The sequence below is a fragment of the Ornithodoros turicata genome, chromosome 10, assembly GCF_037126465.1.
Source record: "Ornithodoros turicata isolate Travis chromosome 10, ASM3712646v1, whole genome shotgun sequence".
In the NCBI taxonomy this organism is placed as follows: Eukaryota; Metazoa; Arthropoda; class Arachnida; order Ixodida; family Argasidae; genus Ornithodoros; species Ornithodoros turicata.
In genome coordinates this window covers 17,583,615-17,600,085 of record NC_088210.1, presented here as the reverse complement: position 1 = coordinate 17,600,085, position 16,471 = coordinate 17,583,615, and the positions used below count along the sequence as shown (strand labels likewise).

The window sequence follows — 16,471 nt, the reverse complement described above, 5'->3', positions numbered from 1 at the left end:
TTGCAAGTAAATTAAATCATTAATCAGTTAACTTAATTAATTAAATTACGCGAAAATCTACCAAGGCAAATTCAACACCGAAAACCTCGCAGACCTCCCTAATGGAAGATATACCCCTAAATTTTTCAGTAACAATTTCTCTAAAAATTTCTGGGAAAATCAGGTGTCACTAGGGCGTTATTTTTCTGATTGTCCCCATCTCGTCACCCCATCGCGCGGCTGATAACAGTGCAGGAAGTCTTCAACTGAAATTGCCTTCAGCTGCTCCATCACAACCTTTCTGCCGTTATCCCAAGTCCGTGAACGGCAACCTTTGAGGTTGAGGTTGAGGTTGAGGTTTCCATAAAAGGAAGGAGCCGCGCGACTTACCCCTGTAGCGGGTGTCCGACACACGAATCTCGTGAGAGACCAAGTCCACATCACTCGTATGGTCAGAGTATTTTTCCACAGACAGGCGTGACTTGATGAGGTCTACCTTGGCTAACGAACGCTCTACGTTGGCGCAGAGCAGCTTTGGCCGTGAGTGCACCAGCTCCAACGAGACATTTACCAAGTCCATGTACATTGCCAAGGTGGTCCACGTCCGATCGGCAAGGGAGGCCTGGAACGTGTTTGCGGGGGACACAAATTTCACTTGAAACTTTCTCGTTAGTTCCAGGTGTAACCCTGCCAAAATTTCCATTCCATCGTACTATACACTTGAGGTCTTACGCACTCGTTCTGCAGGTGTCTCTACGAGAGAAAAACTTGAAGGGGAGGAGCCTTCCACCTGCTCTCCAAGATTGTGCCTCAGTATTCCCTGAATAAGCTGGCCCTGTTGACGGTCGATGGTGAAGTGCACGGAAGAAAAGCTTCCCTGCACCGTCCAATCGGGAACTGTCGCGGGAGACGGAGCGTCAAAACGTTGAAGCGTCACCAATGAACATAAGGGATCACATGGACAAGATGCACTTCACCTGCATGGTTCGTGGAGGAGTCCAAATTCTTTTCCGCTTGTAATTTTAGCATGAATGTTTGCTGGAGCAGGGCACCATCCTGAAGGCAGAGTTTTGGTCTTTTATTTAATGAGAAACATGAGTAACGAGGGATACAAGCACATTCTATTACAGAATATACGCTACGACAGTTTGTCCCTGCGCGTGGGTCTACGGAAGAAAACCGTTGCTGGAACCCCTATTTTCGGGATGGGGACTAATGAGGTTGCTCCATGGAGAGAAAAAGGGAAAAAGAGGGAAACTGGAGAGCTGCACTGAGAGCTCAACCACTTGCATAGTGTATTGTATGATACTAAGCCAGATGTCTACTGCCAATGAAGTAATAGAATTGGCTGCCAGCAGCATTGCCAGCCTGTGACCTTTCATAGTGATTTGCAACGAATCCTCTTAGATGTCAAACCGTTAACTTCTTGTCCAAGTACTACACCCCGAATACAAGTGGATATTAGAGCTGCGTGAATATTCGAAATTTCGAATATGACACAAATATCTGATGCTATTCGAATGCTATTCGCAACCTATTTTCAGTATCCGAAATTTTCGAATATTTTTTCGAATAGTCGCCATTCTGCAAGTGGGCTTTGCCTCATTGCATCCAAGAGCTAGGTGAAGCCCACTTCACGCTACCGCCATTGTTCTTATGGTGTGTACGGTTCCATTCTGCAAGTCGGCTTCACCTCATTACACTCGAGTGTTGGGTGAAGCCCGCTTTACACTGTTTACAATATTCTGTCGCTAAAGTCTACAGCCTCTGTTAGCTCATGGTCAGAACTGTACACCAGACACTGCATGTTCCAGCAAATGTACGCCCAACTTTGAGAGTTATGTTCAGTAACAGATGGAAATATGTGTACTTCTAAAAAAAGTACAGGAAATTTAGAATGTAATCATAGAAATGAGGAGATGCATACAAAGCAGGCTGCATGGGACATGTTGACTAACTCTCAATGCAGTTCATCCCACTAAAGCAGTCTACCATACACAACACAGAGGGACCCTTCTCTCACGATATGTTATGCTGTTTGAAAAGGCTCAAAAGTTTGAAGCAGAACATCATCGAATGAGCACAACACCACAAAATATTTCACCATGAGGCATTCAAAATTATTCGAATTGGGCCTTTTCTGATAATTTGAATTCAATTCGTCATCTGAAGAGGTTATTCGGATTCGATTCGCACTGCTGGTGAAATATTCGTAAACTGTTCCCAATAAAAATTCTGCTATTCGCACAGCTCTAGCGCATATAGAAGCTGGCTCACTGTTGTCATTCGAGCTAAGGCATACGTTACACATAAAAATGCCACTGCAAGCATTACAAGAACTTCTTTATAAACACAAACATATGATGACTGCGACAGCATGTCCGGGACCCTCATAATCAATGTCACGTACATTTCTTCAAAACCACCGACAAGAATTTAAAAACATTTCACACAAGAAACACAGCAGCAACCTGGACATTTGAACGTTCTCATGTGCAGAGGTACTTGAAAGAAGGAAGAAAGAGAGAGAGACTGTCGTTAGTCATTTTAAAAATCAGAAAATATTAAGTAACTCGACCATTATCATAACTGAAGTTCATGATGACAAAAAGACACTTGCATTCTTTTCTATGTGGCACGACGAAAACAGCAGGCCACTAGCACGGCCGGAGGAAGGACGTCTGACTTTGCCCGAGATGTGTGTTCCTGAGTATAGGTCCATGTCAACCAGCGTGATGTTCATAACTTGAAGCAGGCAGGGCGCATCGACTTTGAGAAAGAACAAGAATGTAAGTAAGATGTGAACAACAAATATGAATTTCTTAGAGAATCTATATGCAAGCACCTTACCTTCTTCGTCAGAAAGTGAAATCAAATTTACGTCTCTGATATCATTGCCATTGGGAGATGTTGGGCTGCGTAAAAATAACCAAACACATAATTGGCATCGGTGCAAAGATTTTGAGTTATTGTTATGAATTAAGATTGTGAAGGTATGTTTTCAGTTGCTGCGTTTTAGTTGCATTAGTGCATATTTTAGTCGTCGAGTAAAAGGCGCTCCCCTGGTATTTTGAGACTATTTTTAACGATTGCGAACTTTAGGCTTGACTACAGGTTTTCCCGCCGATTTTAATCCAAGCTCCATCCAAATTAATCTATGTGCCATGCAAACTTTATGGGGCAGGGATTAATTTAGCTGGCACTTGGATTAAAATCGCCGGGGAAACCTGTAGATGGGAGAGTGCCAAATATTTGACAAAAATGCTGAATCCAGCTTGTACGGCCCAGTGAAACTCAGTTACTTGTACACTTCTTATGGCTCCCAAGTGCTTGAATATTCATACGTCCCCACCGATAAGATCACTTTGCAGGGAGTCGCATGTAACACCTTGTACATACCTTGCTGTGCAAGAGTGTTGTTTCTGCAGAGAGCTCACGGTACCCTCATCACCGACGAAGCAAAACGAGGTGCAGACAGTGAGGTTCCCGAGGTTTGCAGCAAGGACATCATGACTGTTATACGCCTGAGGTACCACTATTACGGGAGTACCCGCAGTGACTTCCAACTTTACTCTGGGAGCTCTGCCGGCTGCCACGTTGACCTGAGGGCACAAATGAGAATTAAAAAAGTGTCAGAATTTCAGTTTCGTTTTAGCTGGACTTAGCATGTGTGGTTCATCATTAAGAGCTATTAGCCACGTTATTCATGTTATTCACGTTATACATTTCGAAAAACTCGCCTCATTCCCTTTGGTGGCTGCTCTCAAGTTCGCTAGTAGCATCTGTAGCTCAGTGAAGTCAGCGAAAAACTCCATCGTCTCGAGAATGAAGCGATGGGTGTAGACCAGTTGCACGGAGGACATCTCACACTTCACTTTGATGTCAAATTCACGCTTCAGCTCTGGATCAGGCTCGCCATACCTGTGGTTGGTTGCGATCAAGAATGATACATCCAAAGCATTATTTAGTCAGCATGAGATTAATACGATTACCGTAATTTCACACCTATTAGCCGCGGCTTATGCACAATTTTTTTGTTTCTCACGGGCGCTCCGCGGCTTATCCACCAGTGTGGCTCATCTGATGACTATTTTGCCCTAGTATTTTCCCCCATACCCCGGTTTTAACGAACAGGCCGACAGTGTCTCTGGAATAGCACCGCCCTGCCAATGCACGAACACTTCGTAACAGGGGCACGTCCAACTTCAAGTAGACCAACCTTCCTGGTGGCTTCCCCCAAGCAGCTTTAACGAAAGTGGTGACAAGTGATTCATGTCTTCTGGAAGGCCACGGACCCGCCGATCCATAAAAAACACGCAACAAGGGCACAATCCAATCATGGTAGGACACTAAAACTGACCTCCCTTGTCGTATGTGTGTGTCCCTTGGGTCCTGCGGCTTATCTGCTGTGCGGCTTATACGCGTGAAATTACGCTAACAAATGGCCTAAGATAAGAACATGTGTTGTCTGCCTGAGGAGTTGCAGAAAATTCTTATTATCTGAAACTCAGGAAAAAGACAACGTTGTTCTAGGTCCCCATTTAGACAGGACACCATTTTCTGAAGATGTCCCGCTCTGATTGCGAACCAAAGACTTTACTCTTGCGTCGAAGTTGAAACCTGACCTGAAAATGTCGAAGTGCAGGGCCTCTTTTCCGGTGGTTACAAAGCGCTCTCTGTAAAGCTCTCCATACGGTGACAAGTCCAACACCGAGATCTTCTCTAGGCTGGCTCGAGCGGCTGCATTGCCATCTCGAAACGACGTGTGCATAGCAAAATTGCTGATGGTAGATCTTGCAAGTTGATATACGGGCTTGTTGAGTGTGACTGTGAGGTTGCATATGCTCACGTCAAGTTCTGTGTTTCTTGTTTCCAAAGTTTCTGCAAGGATACACATCATTAAGCCTTAGGGAATGAACTGCAAGTACAGTGGATTGGATACAAAATAACCACTCGTAAAAACACACAGTCGAGTCCATTTATAATCGTACTGACGGCAACGCGAAATCTAATCGTTGTATCAGGGTTATCATTTATACGAGCTTTCGCAAAATCACTGACTGTGATTGCGTCAACGAAGTAGAATGGCGCAAGCTGAACGCCGCTGAACACGCACGTTTGCTGATAGCGCAAAAGGATTTTATATCTAGCTCTAAACTGACACAGCCTAGTGTCGAAAGCTTTTCCAAGGACGACATAACCGCCGAGATCACGTGAGGTTCCGCACCTCTTGAGATTGACGATTTTGTGCATTGCTCGTCAACCAGTTCCGCAGTCATCATAATTGTCAGTCTTAATACACAGGCACGACTGTATTAAGAAAAGGAATAAGGAACATTACACTTATGTAGTTAGTATAAACTAGCAGTCAAAGACACAGAGCGGTGGTTTAAACTATTGGGCTGTAGTCCTTACGTTTCACTGACGTCTTTCTAAACAGGCTGACTCTTATGCTTAGCAAGTCTAATACTTTTTTTTTTTCCTTTCTGAATTGATGTCTGTTCTTTCTTAGTTTACAATCACACAGTCAGCATATGAACAACACAAACTACCGTGTGCAGCATTGGGATCCTCCTTCAGCATCATCGAATTTGATCGACGAGCCACAGATTTCTGCACGGCCGGGCCCTCGCAGCTGACTCCGAGAAAATCCAGGACCATAACCCAGGTCTGGGAATTGATTGTCACTTCCAAACAGTTGAAGTTAACCTGAATCATACTGTGAGTCTGGAATGAAGAGTATTGCAGTCATACGAATGCATGGACCAGAATATGTGTAAGGGAGGCACAAATGAGGTTCCGCTAATGCACCTGGTTGTGTTTCGACACGAAGTAAGGTGACCGCTTGTCTATTAGGAGCACACTGAGGTGCATAAGGGAGTCTTCCTGGGCTGGCGGAGAAGCTCGTCCAGAAGGGGAGGGAGGAGGTGTGAAAGGACAGGTTGCAGAGTTGCTCCTCTGCAGGACAGAGGACCGCCTGGGGTAGTCTGCAAAGAGGGAGTTCTGAGCGTTCATTTAGGTCCCAGCAAACAAACAAACAAACATTAACCACACCTTTGGGTCTATTTCTTTTCAAGTGGGCCTTGAAGACATTTTCAGTACACAAGTGGTCAGGCAGTGATGGGTGGTTAGGAACTAGAGGGACGTGGTGTGTCATGTCGGGACAGGAAACAGATATGAAGTCGGCTCTAGGAGGCGCTGCAGCAGCAGCTTCAACGGTGTTCAGGTTCGATGATCTTATTAAATATCGATGGTCCGAATCGGGCACTTCCAGGAGGTCTTCCATGAGCAGCCCTCGCAGTGCTACCTACACGCATAGAGAGGAGTGCATTTACTAGACCAGCCCCCTGGGGGCAAACACGTGGACGTTCCTACCTGGATGCTCGTTTCGTACGGGCTGTCTTTTTCATAGTGCACGGAGAGCTCCTGGAACGATAGCATTACAAGGTCCTGTTCGGCCTCACAGAGGTCACCACATAGATGGACTAAGAAGGCAGGAAGGGTGAAATTTGCTCGGCAGCAAACGAACTTGGGCTTGCGCGAGTCGCAGCTTTTAGAGCAGGCACTTGAGCCGTGCGGCTGGGTGTTGATATAAACTGGTTCCTCCTGCAAAGACCCACCAGATTCACCAAACTATTTTTCGGAAAGTAATATACAGGGCGTCTATTACTATCCTTTACAGAATTTTAATAAAAAAGCTACGTGGCCAGCACAGATGTCGTCTTTGCAGTGGAGTTATACGGCCAGGCGGACATTCTTTGGTAGCGAGTAGGTAACTACAAGAAGAGACTAATTACCTAAAATCCACTAACCAACTCTTTCATTAGCGAATTTTAGGCAAAAGCAAGATAGTGGGACAGAAGGCAATCCTCGTTGAAAGCCATTCTCTATCTTTTACAAAATCCAGAAAACAGCACGCACCGTGAAATATCCATCGCTGAATTTCAGTATGCAAATTAACCGAAAAAAAAATGAGTGCACTTCAGGAGTGCATCATCTGCGCCGACGGATGCTTATCTGGGCCGGAAAGCTGGGTTTATCTGGGCAGCAGATCAGCGCCTACAACCACCTCGATCACTTCAAACCACGTGGCCCTCTGATGTGAAATGAGCGCTGTGCTCCCTGCGTTCCCGGTGGTCGTGGTTTTGGTTTCGGGTAGTCTTCTGCTATCCTCTGCTATCTCAGTTTTGCCCGAATCCCCCTTGTTAAAGAGTTCATTATCGAATGTTAGGTAGTTAGTCATCTTGTAGCTGCATACTTTCTTCGAGATGATGTCCGCCTGGCCGTATAACCCTATTGCAAAAACGACATCTGTGCTGCTCTCGTAACTTTTCTATAAAAATTCTGCAAGGGATAAAAATAAACACCCTGTATGAAGTAATATTCACGTATGAGTGTTATCTAGATACGGTGCTTACTTTATGGGCTGCAAGGTGCGACACTGCTTCAGAGATTCCATCTTCTGAAGCATCATCGTGGGAAAGGTTGGCCAAGGATAGCAGCATCAATTGATACTGCTTTTTCGTTAAGACCACTTTAAGGTCGTTGATAACCGTGCCCGTTATCTAGAAGCGAGAAGGTACATCTCGTAAGAGATCTCGTTTCAGATAAAACTGCGGCGTTGCACAAGGCAGACATCGGACAAAAACTCACCTCGACGACAGGATGCAACGAGGCTTCAGGTTCGCACGGCACAGATTCGTAGAACCATCCGAAGTTATCGACCCCCATCAACCGTTTGTACATGACGCTGAACTCAATTACTGTATCGTGCAAAATCAGGTGTCCATTCGTGGAGCACTGGTACAGTTCTGCTACGGACAAAAAATCTGGTGAAGCGTGAACCGTTTTTCCCAGTTGAAGCACACTCTTAAGATTCTCTTCTATATCCAGGGAGTACAGGTTGACATCCTTGAACTGCACAAAGAAGTGGTCTGCTCTGAAGGGATCACAGGAGCCCAAAATGAAATTGGGTGATTGCAGCACGGAGGAGTTTGTGTTCTGCACAGATATGCGTCCTAAATGTGCCACCAGGACGTCTGGGCTGGAGGTGCTGCATGGCAGAACAATGACGGGTGTCTGCAGCAATATATCCAGCCTGCAATGGATGTAAAGACAAATTTTGCATTCCTTGCACCATCGGCAATGAAAGTTGACATCTTTTCATGCGGAGGGGCATGGCAACTCGGTTGCGATCTTGTTTTCGCGCATTTTTGCGCAGGGAATCTAACGCTACCTAATGCAGAAGCCGTTATTTTCTTGCGTAAAATATTTTTGTGCTGTTGGGTACAGCTGACACGAAAAGAGATTCGTGCTCAATTTTCTGTCGCAAGATACTGAATTTTCTTAACTGAACTCGGAGACCTGTAAGTAACATAAGCAAATAACGTAACTTGTAGTATAACATGTAAGTAACATAATTTGTAAGTAACTTAAGTCGGCGTAACATTATTTGCCGAAAACGGAAAGCTCATGTCAGGTTCATCCCATCCCATTTCATTTCTGCTTGTCCCGAAACGATCGTTTGCATCGCTTGTTTTTTTTTTAAGCTATTATGTACTAAATTAACTTATTATTTCATCTTATTATTTTTATTCAATTGTACTTTCTTTGCATTTCTTAATGAAATGAGGTAAATCCAACGTACACCTTCTGTTTCTAGCAGCAACAGCAACAACAACAACAAAAATTAAAAATTAAAAATAACATTTTTAACACATCAGGTGAAACACCTTGTGTATCAAACTGCCACAACCCCTTTCATACTATTGACAACCATAACGTGGCTTGCTTTCAACCTACCTCACGTCAAGAGGTAGCAACCCGCCAAACTTCGGAGTGTCATCCGCGGGTGCGTCTCTACCAGGGTCCGCTGCTGAACACGGCGAACCGTCCGAGACGCTGACGTGAAACGACGCGGCCACAGACTGCGCTGGGAGCGTCACGATACCCAGAGCAACTTCAGTCGCCGCATTCTTTATCGAGGTGGCCAGAGCGGATATGCATCCTTTGAATTCTGCCGCGCAGGATGCCAGTTCTTGGAGGAGACGCGGAGAATGCACGTAGCAGACGGAAGCCATGCGCACCACAACTTCGAGCTTCTCCGTGCTTTCCCAGCTGTTAGTCTCGGAAGGTTCCTTAAATGTGAACAGAATAGAAAGAATGCATTGTTACTTGCTTGCTTCTTGTATGTACTGCAAGTACATGATACGTAAATATTAAATGTCAAAGAAATTGAATGGTATGAATAATAAAATAGCAGCACGGTAATGCAGGTTTATTAGACTAGTATACTTTTAATTTCTTAAAAGCATGAATCATATGCCATGCATACTGGCAGGCATCGAGTATGAACCACATGCGAAATACCGCCAAACTGAGTCTTTCAATGCTCATGTGTTTAGTCTTTGTTTGTTTATTTATTTCCATCATGTTTTGCTTTCAATATGTGCATATAGCAGTGATAAGTACCTCAATTACCATTTTAATATAAAAGGAACGCAACAAATGTCAATGTGAGTGACTAGAAAATTACTATGTTGGAAACTCTTGAACTCCACATATTGTCGAATTAGGCAATCATTGAGCCAACACTGCCACCAAGAACAGAGAATTTGCAGGCAATTCTTAACAGAATCACACAAGCGTCAGATCCACCTCAGTAACGTGTCATTGTGACGTTGTGACGTTATGCCTGCAAACTGCCCGTTCATCGTCCGATGAGGATGTTGCGGTACAGTTGATTGTCACCAGGAGCGAGTGAACCATTGGGCATAGCAGTGTTACAGCAGCTCCACAGCGTTGCGTGCATTGAGATATAGTAGCTAAAACAAAGTGTAGCTTGCGAATTAGGCAGTGTGTCGTTGCAACATGTACGTGGTGTATGGTTCATCAGCTGGAGGACTACGATCGACAGGGAGACGCGCAGCTACAAAAAAAATCCAGGAAAGAGCAATAGATGCAGCGAAAAAGTGTGGGCTCTAATGTCCCGTGACTCCCACCAATGTTAAGCTACCAATTTTAAGGTAGTGGCAGACTACACATGCAAGTGAATAATGATGATAAAACAGAGGGATTTGTGCAGGACTTTTCACCTCGGTGGAGGATGGGTGGCGGAGACACCCATATATGCTCGCTTTGGGGCATTTTTTACTTGTTTCGGCGCTACCTCTGCACATATTTTGTAAGATTATCGGTGGAGTACTAGGAGGAGGGTGGAGGTCCTGAGGAAATTCCTGATAAAAGACTTGATGAATGAACAGAATAGAAGTCAGAAAGAAAAAAAATAAGGAAATTTCCAGGGTCAGGGCAGAGTCAGGGGAGTGGACAGTGAAAGCTTCCACAGCATCTTTCAGGCTTGTCTCACTCAGAAATAAAGAGAAAATAAAGAAAAATAAAGAAGTAAAGAGCTCTTCACGAGCATACCACTTACATCTAAGCCGTCACCTCGCCCTGAGCGTGTCACAGTAAACGACAGCGCCTTCCGACTCCCCGCATCCTCACTGCCGTGAACCCTTTGCTTGTACAGGTCCGTGTGCAGCTTGCTCAGTGAATTTGGAGCTTCCAGCAGGATGTGGGGGTCATCTCCCACACTCATGATTCGTCTGTGAACTGTCTTGTCAGAGGTCAAGTCACACACTTGAAGACCTCCCAGTGTTCCATGAATCTTGAGGGAGGAGCCTGAAATTCAAGGGAGGGTACATTACGCTCCGCTTCGCGCTGCAGTTTTCATATGGGTGCTCACCTACTGACGCCTGTATCTTGGCACTGCTCATGGTTGCCGTGGCAACCTTCTGGCCGGATACACTGCCCTTCCTGTTGACGGCCCTCAAAAGGAGGACGTTGAAATGATGAAAGTCAAATGTGAGCTCTATGGAGGTGAGATGCCTAGGTGTACCCTGCACGCAGAAAATGGAATGTATACACACAGGCTGTCGGTGCCGTGCTGAATTTGAACACCTTCACCTTCAATTCATTGCGACCTCCAATTCAATACAACGAAAGAAACTGCGGTCTGCCGTGAGTTTTGTTATAACGAGTTTCGACTGTACTGGGGAAAGAAAAAAAAGAATTCTCTCGCTTCCTCCTTTCCTGCAGCAAGGGGCATCATAGAGGTCAACGTAGAGGGTGTCTGCAGAAAACGTAACCCCACATTTATGCACGCAGCGTATCCCCTGCTTAACATACGAACTTTCCCATGGCGCACGATTACACATTTGTGCAATGAAGACAACAACAAAAATTATGGTAACCAAATTCTGCTTGACAAAAAGTTAGCCATGCAAACTGCGTATCCCAAATTGCTTACACATAGGGTTCTGTGTTTTCAGGTTTTATGTTTTTTGAAATTCAGGGGTAAAAATCAGGTTTTATTTCAGGAGCCATACAGCTGGGTAAAACTGGACGATATTGGGTGGGAAAACAGATTTTCGGGAGTAAAAAAAAAGCACTTCTTGCGTTTTAGATGAAGATGCAGAACAGCTGTGCTGAGTGTCCAAGTAGCATTCTCCAGAGCCCGTATTACTACTTTTCACTTTTCTAATACATTTTCATTGATTTTTTAAAAAAAATTTTCGTGTTTCACCCTAAGTAATGGTAATGCAAATCAGGGGTAAAAACAGGTTTTACCTCAAAACACAGGGCCTTGCCTATACAGATGTCAACGTGGCAGTCACAGCACAATTGCTTCCAGCTATCACAAGGGGTGCCGGATTTGGTTTGCGCTTTCTGCACAGGTGGCACCCCTAACAGTAGCTCACTGCAACTGTGCCAACACTGCCATGTCCCACTGGAAACACACGGAGAGCAAACTTTGTGTGGTTAACATTCTTGTTGTGCAGAGCTTGCTTCATCACATCAATGCGTCGTTATGCACCACCGGAAATTCATATGGTAGGCAAGGAACATGTCACATGCGTCAATGTGGGGATACTTTCTCTGCACACACCTTGCACATACTGACTTCTAGTGTTAGTACAAAGCACAGCTGCATGCCCCCGTTAAGTAGCCTTACATCAGCACACCCACAGAAACCTTCATGTAGACAGCTTATCCCCGAATTTGGGGCTAGGACAAGGGGACAAACGAACAAATGTACAACAGTGTTGTCATTTCCTAAGCAGAGGGATGTGCTGCTCATGTCATGTTTATGCCAGCGTGCCGGCGTAACATTGTATGTTGGGGATGACATAAGCACCAAAGGCGTAAGTTGCTTGCGTAAGTCTTCTATGTTCGAATAAACTTTGTTCGAAAGGAAGCTCTAGAAATGTCAAATCTGCTCTTAAGCTTCACAATAATTGTATAACATGCCGTAGAGCGTTCACTGTTAGCAGTATGGAGACACATTAGATTCAATACTGGTGCAAAAATATTCATTATTTAATAGTTTACAACAGTTCACCATCACAAACACTTCCTCGTACTTTTCAATACATCAACTTCTGCACAAAGCACACAAAAAAAAAGAGGACAAGAAAAAGACAATACACTAACTTACAGCAGTCTCAGCTGGAAACGCATCCGCCATTTGTGGAAGTGATGCGGAAGAAGCATAGCCTGAAGGCACATTCACTTGGTGTGTAGGAGTCGCTTTGGTCTGCAGGCACTGAACGAAGCTCACAAGCTCCACTATTGTTTCTTGATTTGCTGGAAGGAAAAAGAGAAAATGAAAACTGACTCCCCCGATGTACCAGTTGTCAATTGTGCACCAGCAAACCAATCAAACGACTTTTAAACAACGTTTTAACGACTCGGCGTCTAACAACTACCTTCTCCGTAATTAGTTCTACACAGTGCGAGTTCTGCATAAAAGCTTTTGCTAAAATATGATTAGAGCCTGAAGTTTTCGGGAAATATTTTTTTACTACATTCAGGGGGTAAAAATCAGGTAAATAAACATGCGCTCTAAATTCATGAAAATTCCGAGTGGAAAAACCTGCAGTATGTTAACTTCGGGGAGCAATCGGGCTCGGTTACTTAGATTAACTGTACTGGATAGGTACAAATGGTGACGACTGATGCCACACAAGTTTGTGTGCATTCCTAGAGACGTCTCAGTGAGGGCAATTTGCGGGGTAAAAATCGGGTTTCACCCTAGAGAAGCACCCTTCAATTCGGGGTGTAAATTCTGGGAAGGGTCGGGTTAAACCCTAAAACTTCAGGCCCTAAATACGATGTTAGGAAACACTGTGTGTCCTAAAGCAGCCCGGGATGCTTTTGAATGCAAATAGGGAACACGAAATATTACATACCACATTTAAACTCAAACTTTTGAATAATCACACATTTGTAACATTGAAGTGGGTGAGGCAATGAAACGTAGAAGGACAAACACAACACGAGCCTCACAACGCCAAGTTGCTGGTGCGCAGTTGCCATCATTAAACTGAAGTGCAGAGTTGCAGCTTACTGGACCTCCGGTCAATAATGTTGTTAGATGCATTGAAATGTCATATACTTAGAGTAACGACGTAGTGCAATGTTAAGGTGCGCTGGTGTGCCTGCATCATACTGCTTAAAGGCACATAAGTGGCAGCAAAAACATTGGCATTAAAAGAAAAAATAACCATATACGTATGCACTAGGGTTGCAGTGATAAGCCTTGAGTAAAGCTTCCAGCACACAGTGCCTGCAGTACTAGCAGATCTGCGCAACTTTGCACTGTCAAAATCACAGATGTGTTTCAAGTCGCAACTGGTACAGCTGACAAAGTTAACAGATTTCTGCTTTTCTTGGATTTCTCTTTTCTCAGATTTCCGATATGTCGACTGCAAGTGATTCTTCAGTTAACACTGATCCACGAATTTGGGTGCCGTAAACATAATGTAAGAGGGCGCCGTACCTATTACATCCAAATTGTTGAACTGCACGCTAGCCAAAAGCATCTGTTCTTGCTCTGCGCTGCAGGTTGAATCTGCGCTCGGGGTGTTGACTATGGTGATCTCAACAGTGATCAACGCATCAACATCCTGACTTTCGACCATTGGGGAAGGCTGTTGGTCCATCAAGACTAAAAAAGAAGGAAGTCACTTAGACAAACACTGAGCATTCATATAACAGACTTGCCCAGGTAGTTCCAAATAGTGCACAATATTAGTTCCTCCATTACTAGGTAACAGGGATCAGGGATCATGGATAAAAACACATGACGTTGATAGTTTTGCCTTCTACCTCACTCATATAATTTACGTAGTCACGCAGTTTGTTAGTTAGTTTGTGTGTGTGTGTTTGTTTTTGTTTTCTTTTGTATTTCCAGACTAGGCGGCAGAAGGCAGAGAGAGAGAGAAAAAAAAAAGTTCTGTAGAGCATGGCAGATTAAAGCTAGGGAGTCCAGGAGAGAACAATAAGGCCGCCTAGCTGAAATTTATGATTCAGTTTTATTTAAACGTGCTAGCTTTAAATGAAACAGTTCAACACAACCAACGTGCTTCAACTAGACACCGGGACTTTTTGGGACCGGAGTTGGAGTTCACACCGAAGCAGCATAATATTCTCGCGATTCAGTTCCCGACATTTACTCCCCAAATTATCTGTAGCAGTACAACCTACAAGTTTGAGAGACATGAGTAGAGATTACCGTGAGCTAACATTACATAAGAAGAGTAATATTTCCATGACATTACCTTTAGGAGGAGATGCATGAAGTGTAGAAAGCACTGCAGAAAGCACATTTGGAATATTCACAGCCTGTACAAGTGGTGGGGTGTGGGCATGCACAGGTGGGCTCGACGGCGAGGTCGGAGAATTGGGGTCGCTGTCACGAAGACTGCCGCTCCGACTGTCCATGCTAGTGGAAATGAAAGTAGAGTTACCGAACAGCCATTTTAATTATTGCGCAGAAAGGTTTTCGCAGGTTTACCAAGCAACCAATTTAGAAATTGAAAAACAATATCCCTCACCAAAAAAACACAATACCTGACATGTTTGTGAGATGCCACAAGAAGCTCAAAGTCAGGGCCATATGTCTGAAGCGCATCGACGAGCAGGAGACCGTGAACACACAGTGTGAGTGAACAGTCCAGAGGGCGCTTTGAGAATGTCGCCTGAGCACCTGTCACTTGCAGTTCTGCAATGCACCTGCCTGGAATAACAGAGGGGGAGGGAATGAGCCAAAGCAGGGGCAGAGTGAGGCCTCCTCTCCCTCCTTCGCTATGTGGACGTATGTAGCTAGAATTCGTCCGCTATTGTGATTCGCCGTTCTGCGAATTCGAGAACTCTGAAATGATTGCAGCTAACTTGCAACCTACAGACATGAATATGTAGACAAAAAGTGCAACACGCTTCCCAGCAAATCAGTCTTGAGAAAGATGTGGGACCATTTTGAACTTTATTTTAAAGTTTTCCCATTTAGTACGCGGGGACGTTCCATCACTGCTCGCAGACAACGGTGGTTCGTCTCCATGGCTACGACCGCGGAATGCTTGTTCGTGGTTGGCTACTGCCATTGAAAACATGATCCTGATTGGCTGATTATTAGTCGTTGCATCACGTCGACGAGTAAGCAGGCTTTTTAACCTAGGTGATGCTGGCTGTACGGCGCCCGAGTGGTTCCACGAATACATCCGAATAATCGAGCATGCCCAAACAACCGTGATCTGAATAATCATTCAGCAACTGTATAAGGCAGTACGAATCTTTTATATCCCAGCTCCAAAAAATATCTGGACAGGCGATACAGTCTTCACTACCTTTTGTATAAATGCCGTTTTCTGCGAATGACGACAATATGCTAGACCCTTCTCGGTGACCTTTTACTATGGACAAATACTTTTTTTATGCACATTTCGTCTTGCCATAGCTAAGTGACAACGCAGTCAGCAGACTACTGCAGTACTGTGAGGCCTATTGTCATGAGCATTATGCACAAAGCCAAAGCATGTGCTTGCCTTTACTTCTCTGAGAAATGCATCCTGCACGGGATATATGCAGGAATCCTCTCTTTTGTTCTTTCTCACAATGTTTTTTTCTTTTGTGACTGCATGCATTAGCAACCGAAGCTATGCCGCACCAAACAACAGCGGATGAATCAAGACGTTAAAAGTAGGATGTCGATACTAAGATGGGAAACCGTAATTGAATAATATGAGGGTTACACATGCGTGTAAAATTATGTTAAAATGAGGTGGAAAAGGGAGGTGTGGAATGTACATGCCAGAGCACTGTATGGATGCCTGCACAGTAACTGTTGTGTGTCTACAGATCAGAAGATTGGTGATAAACTGATAATGAAATGAATAATATAAAGTATATTAAAATAATATAAATATATATAATAAAAAATATATAAAATAATATAAATATGAATTAAAATAAAGCAGTGGCCTCACCTCGACTCTGCACCTCGAGAGACATCTTTTCAATGCAGAACTGCATGAGGAGCAGCAGGGAATGCTCGTGAATCTCCTTTGCACCACTTTCCACAGAACTTTAGAAAACGAAAGAGATCAGACAATCTCACTTTCTGAAACATACATGAAGGACCACCCCTCCCCAG

At 44.3% G+C, this 16,471-nt stretch overlaps 1 protein-coding gene across 1 annotated transcript in view; it reads right to left on the bottom strand.

The window, feature by feature from the left end:
- The window catches only part of LOC135370743 (intermembrane lipid transfer protein VPS13D-like), a 53,206-nt gene that overhangs the window by 23,933 nt on the left and 12,802 nt on the right, over window positions 1–16,471 (bottom strand). The window contains exons 23-44 of the mRNA XM_064604564.1: window positions 16,305–16,402; window positions 14,893–15,058; window positions 14,601–14,764; window positions 13,820–13,987; window positions 12,476–12,624; window positions 10,724–10,877; window positions 10,412–10,659; window positions 8,782–9,116; window positions 7,633–8,077; window positions 7,398–7,544; window positions 6,355–6,585; window positions 6,034–6,286; window positions 5,791–5,966; window positions 5,529–5,706; window positions 4,605–4,860; window positions 3,720–3,900; window positions 3,379–3,581; window positions 2,830–2,894; window positions 2,600–2,748; window positions 957–1,035; window positions 716–876; window positions 370–601 (exon numbers count right to left, since the gene is read on the bottom strand). Coding sequence (XP_064460634.1) covers window positions 370–601; window positions 716–876; window positions 957–1,035; window positions 2,600–2,748; window positions 2,830–2,894; window positions 3,379–3,581; window positions 3,720–3,900; window positions 4,605–4,860; window positions 5,529–5,706; window positions 5,791–5,966; window positions 6,034–6,286; window positions 6,355–6,585; window positions 7,398–7,544; window positions 7,633–8,077; window positions 8,782–9,116; window positions 10,412–10,659; window positions 10,724–10,877; window positions 12,476–12,624; window positions 13,820–13,987; window positions 14,601–14,764; window positions 14,893–15,058; window positions 16,305–16,402 — 4,238 coding nt within the window. The remainder of the gene's footprint in view (window positions 1–369; window positions 602–715; window positions 877–956; window positions 1,036–2,599; window positions 2,749–2,829; window positions 2,895–3,378; window positions 3,582–3,719; window positions 3,901–4,604; window positions 4,861–5,528; window positions 5,707–5,790; window positions 5,967–6,033; window positions 6,287–6,354; window positions 6,586–7,397; window positions 7,545–7,632; window positions 8,078–8,781; window positions 9,117–10,411; window positions 10,660–10,723; window positions 10,878–12,475; window positions 12,625–13,819; window positions 13,988–14,600; window positions 14,765–14,892; window positions 15,059–16,304; window positions 16,403–16,471) is intronic.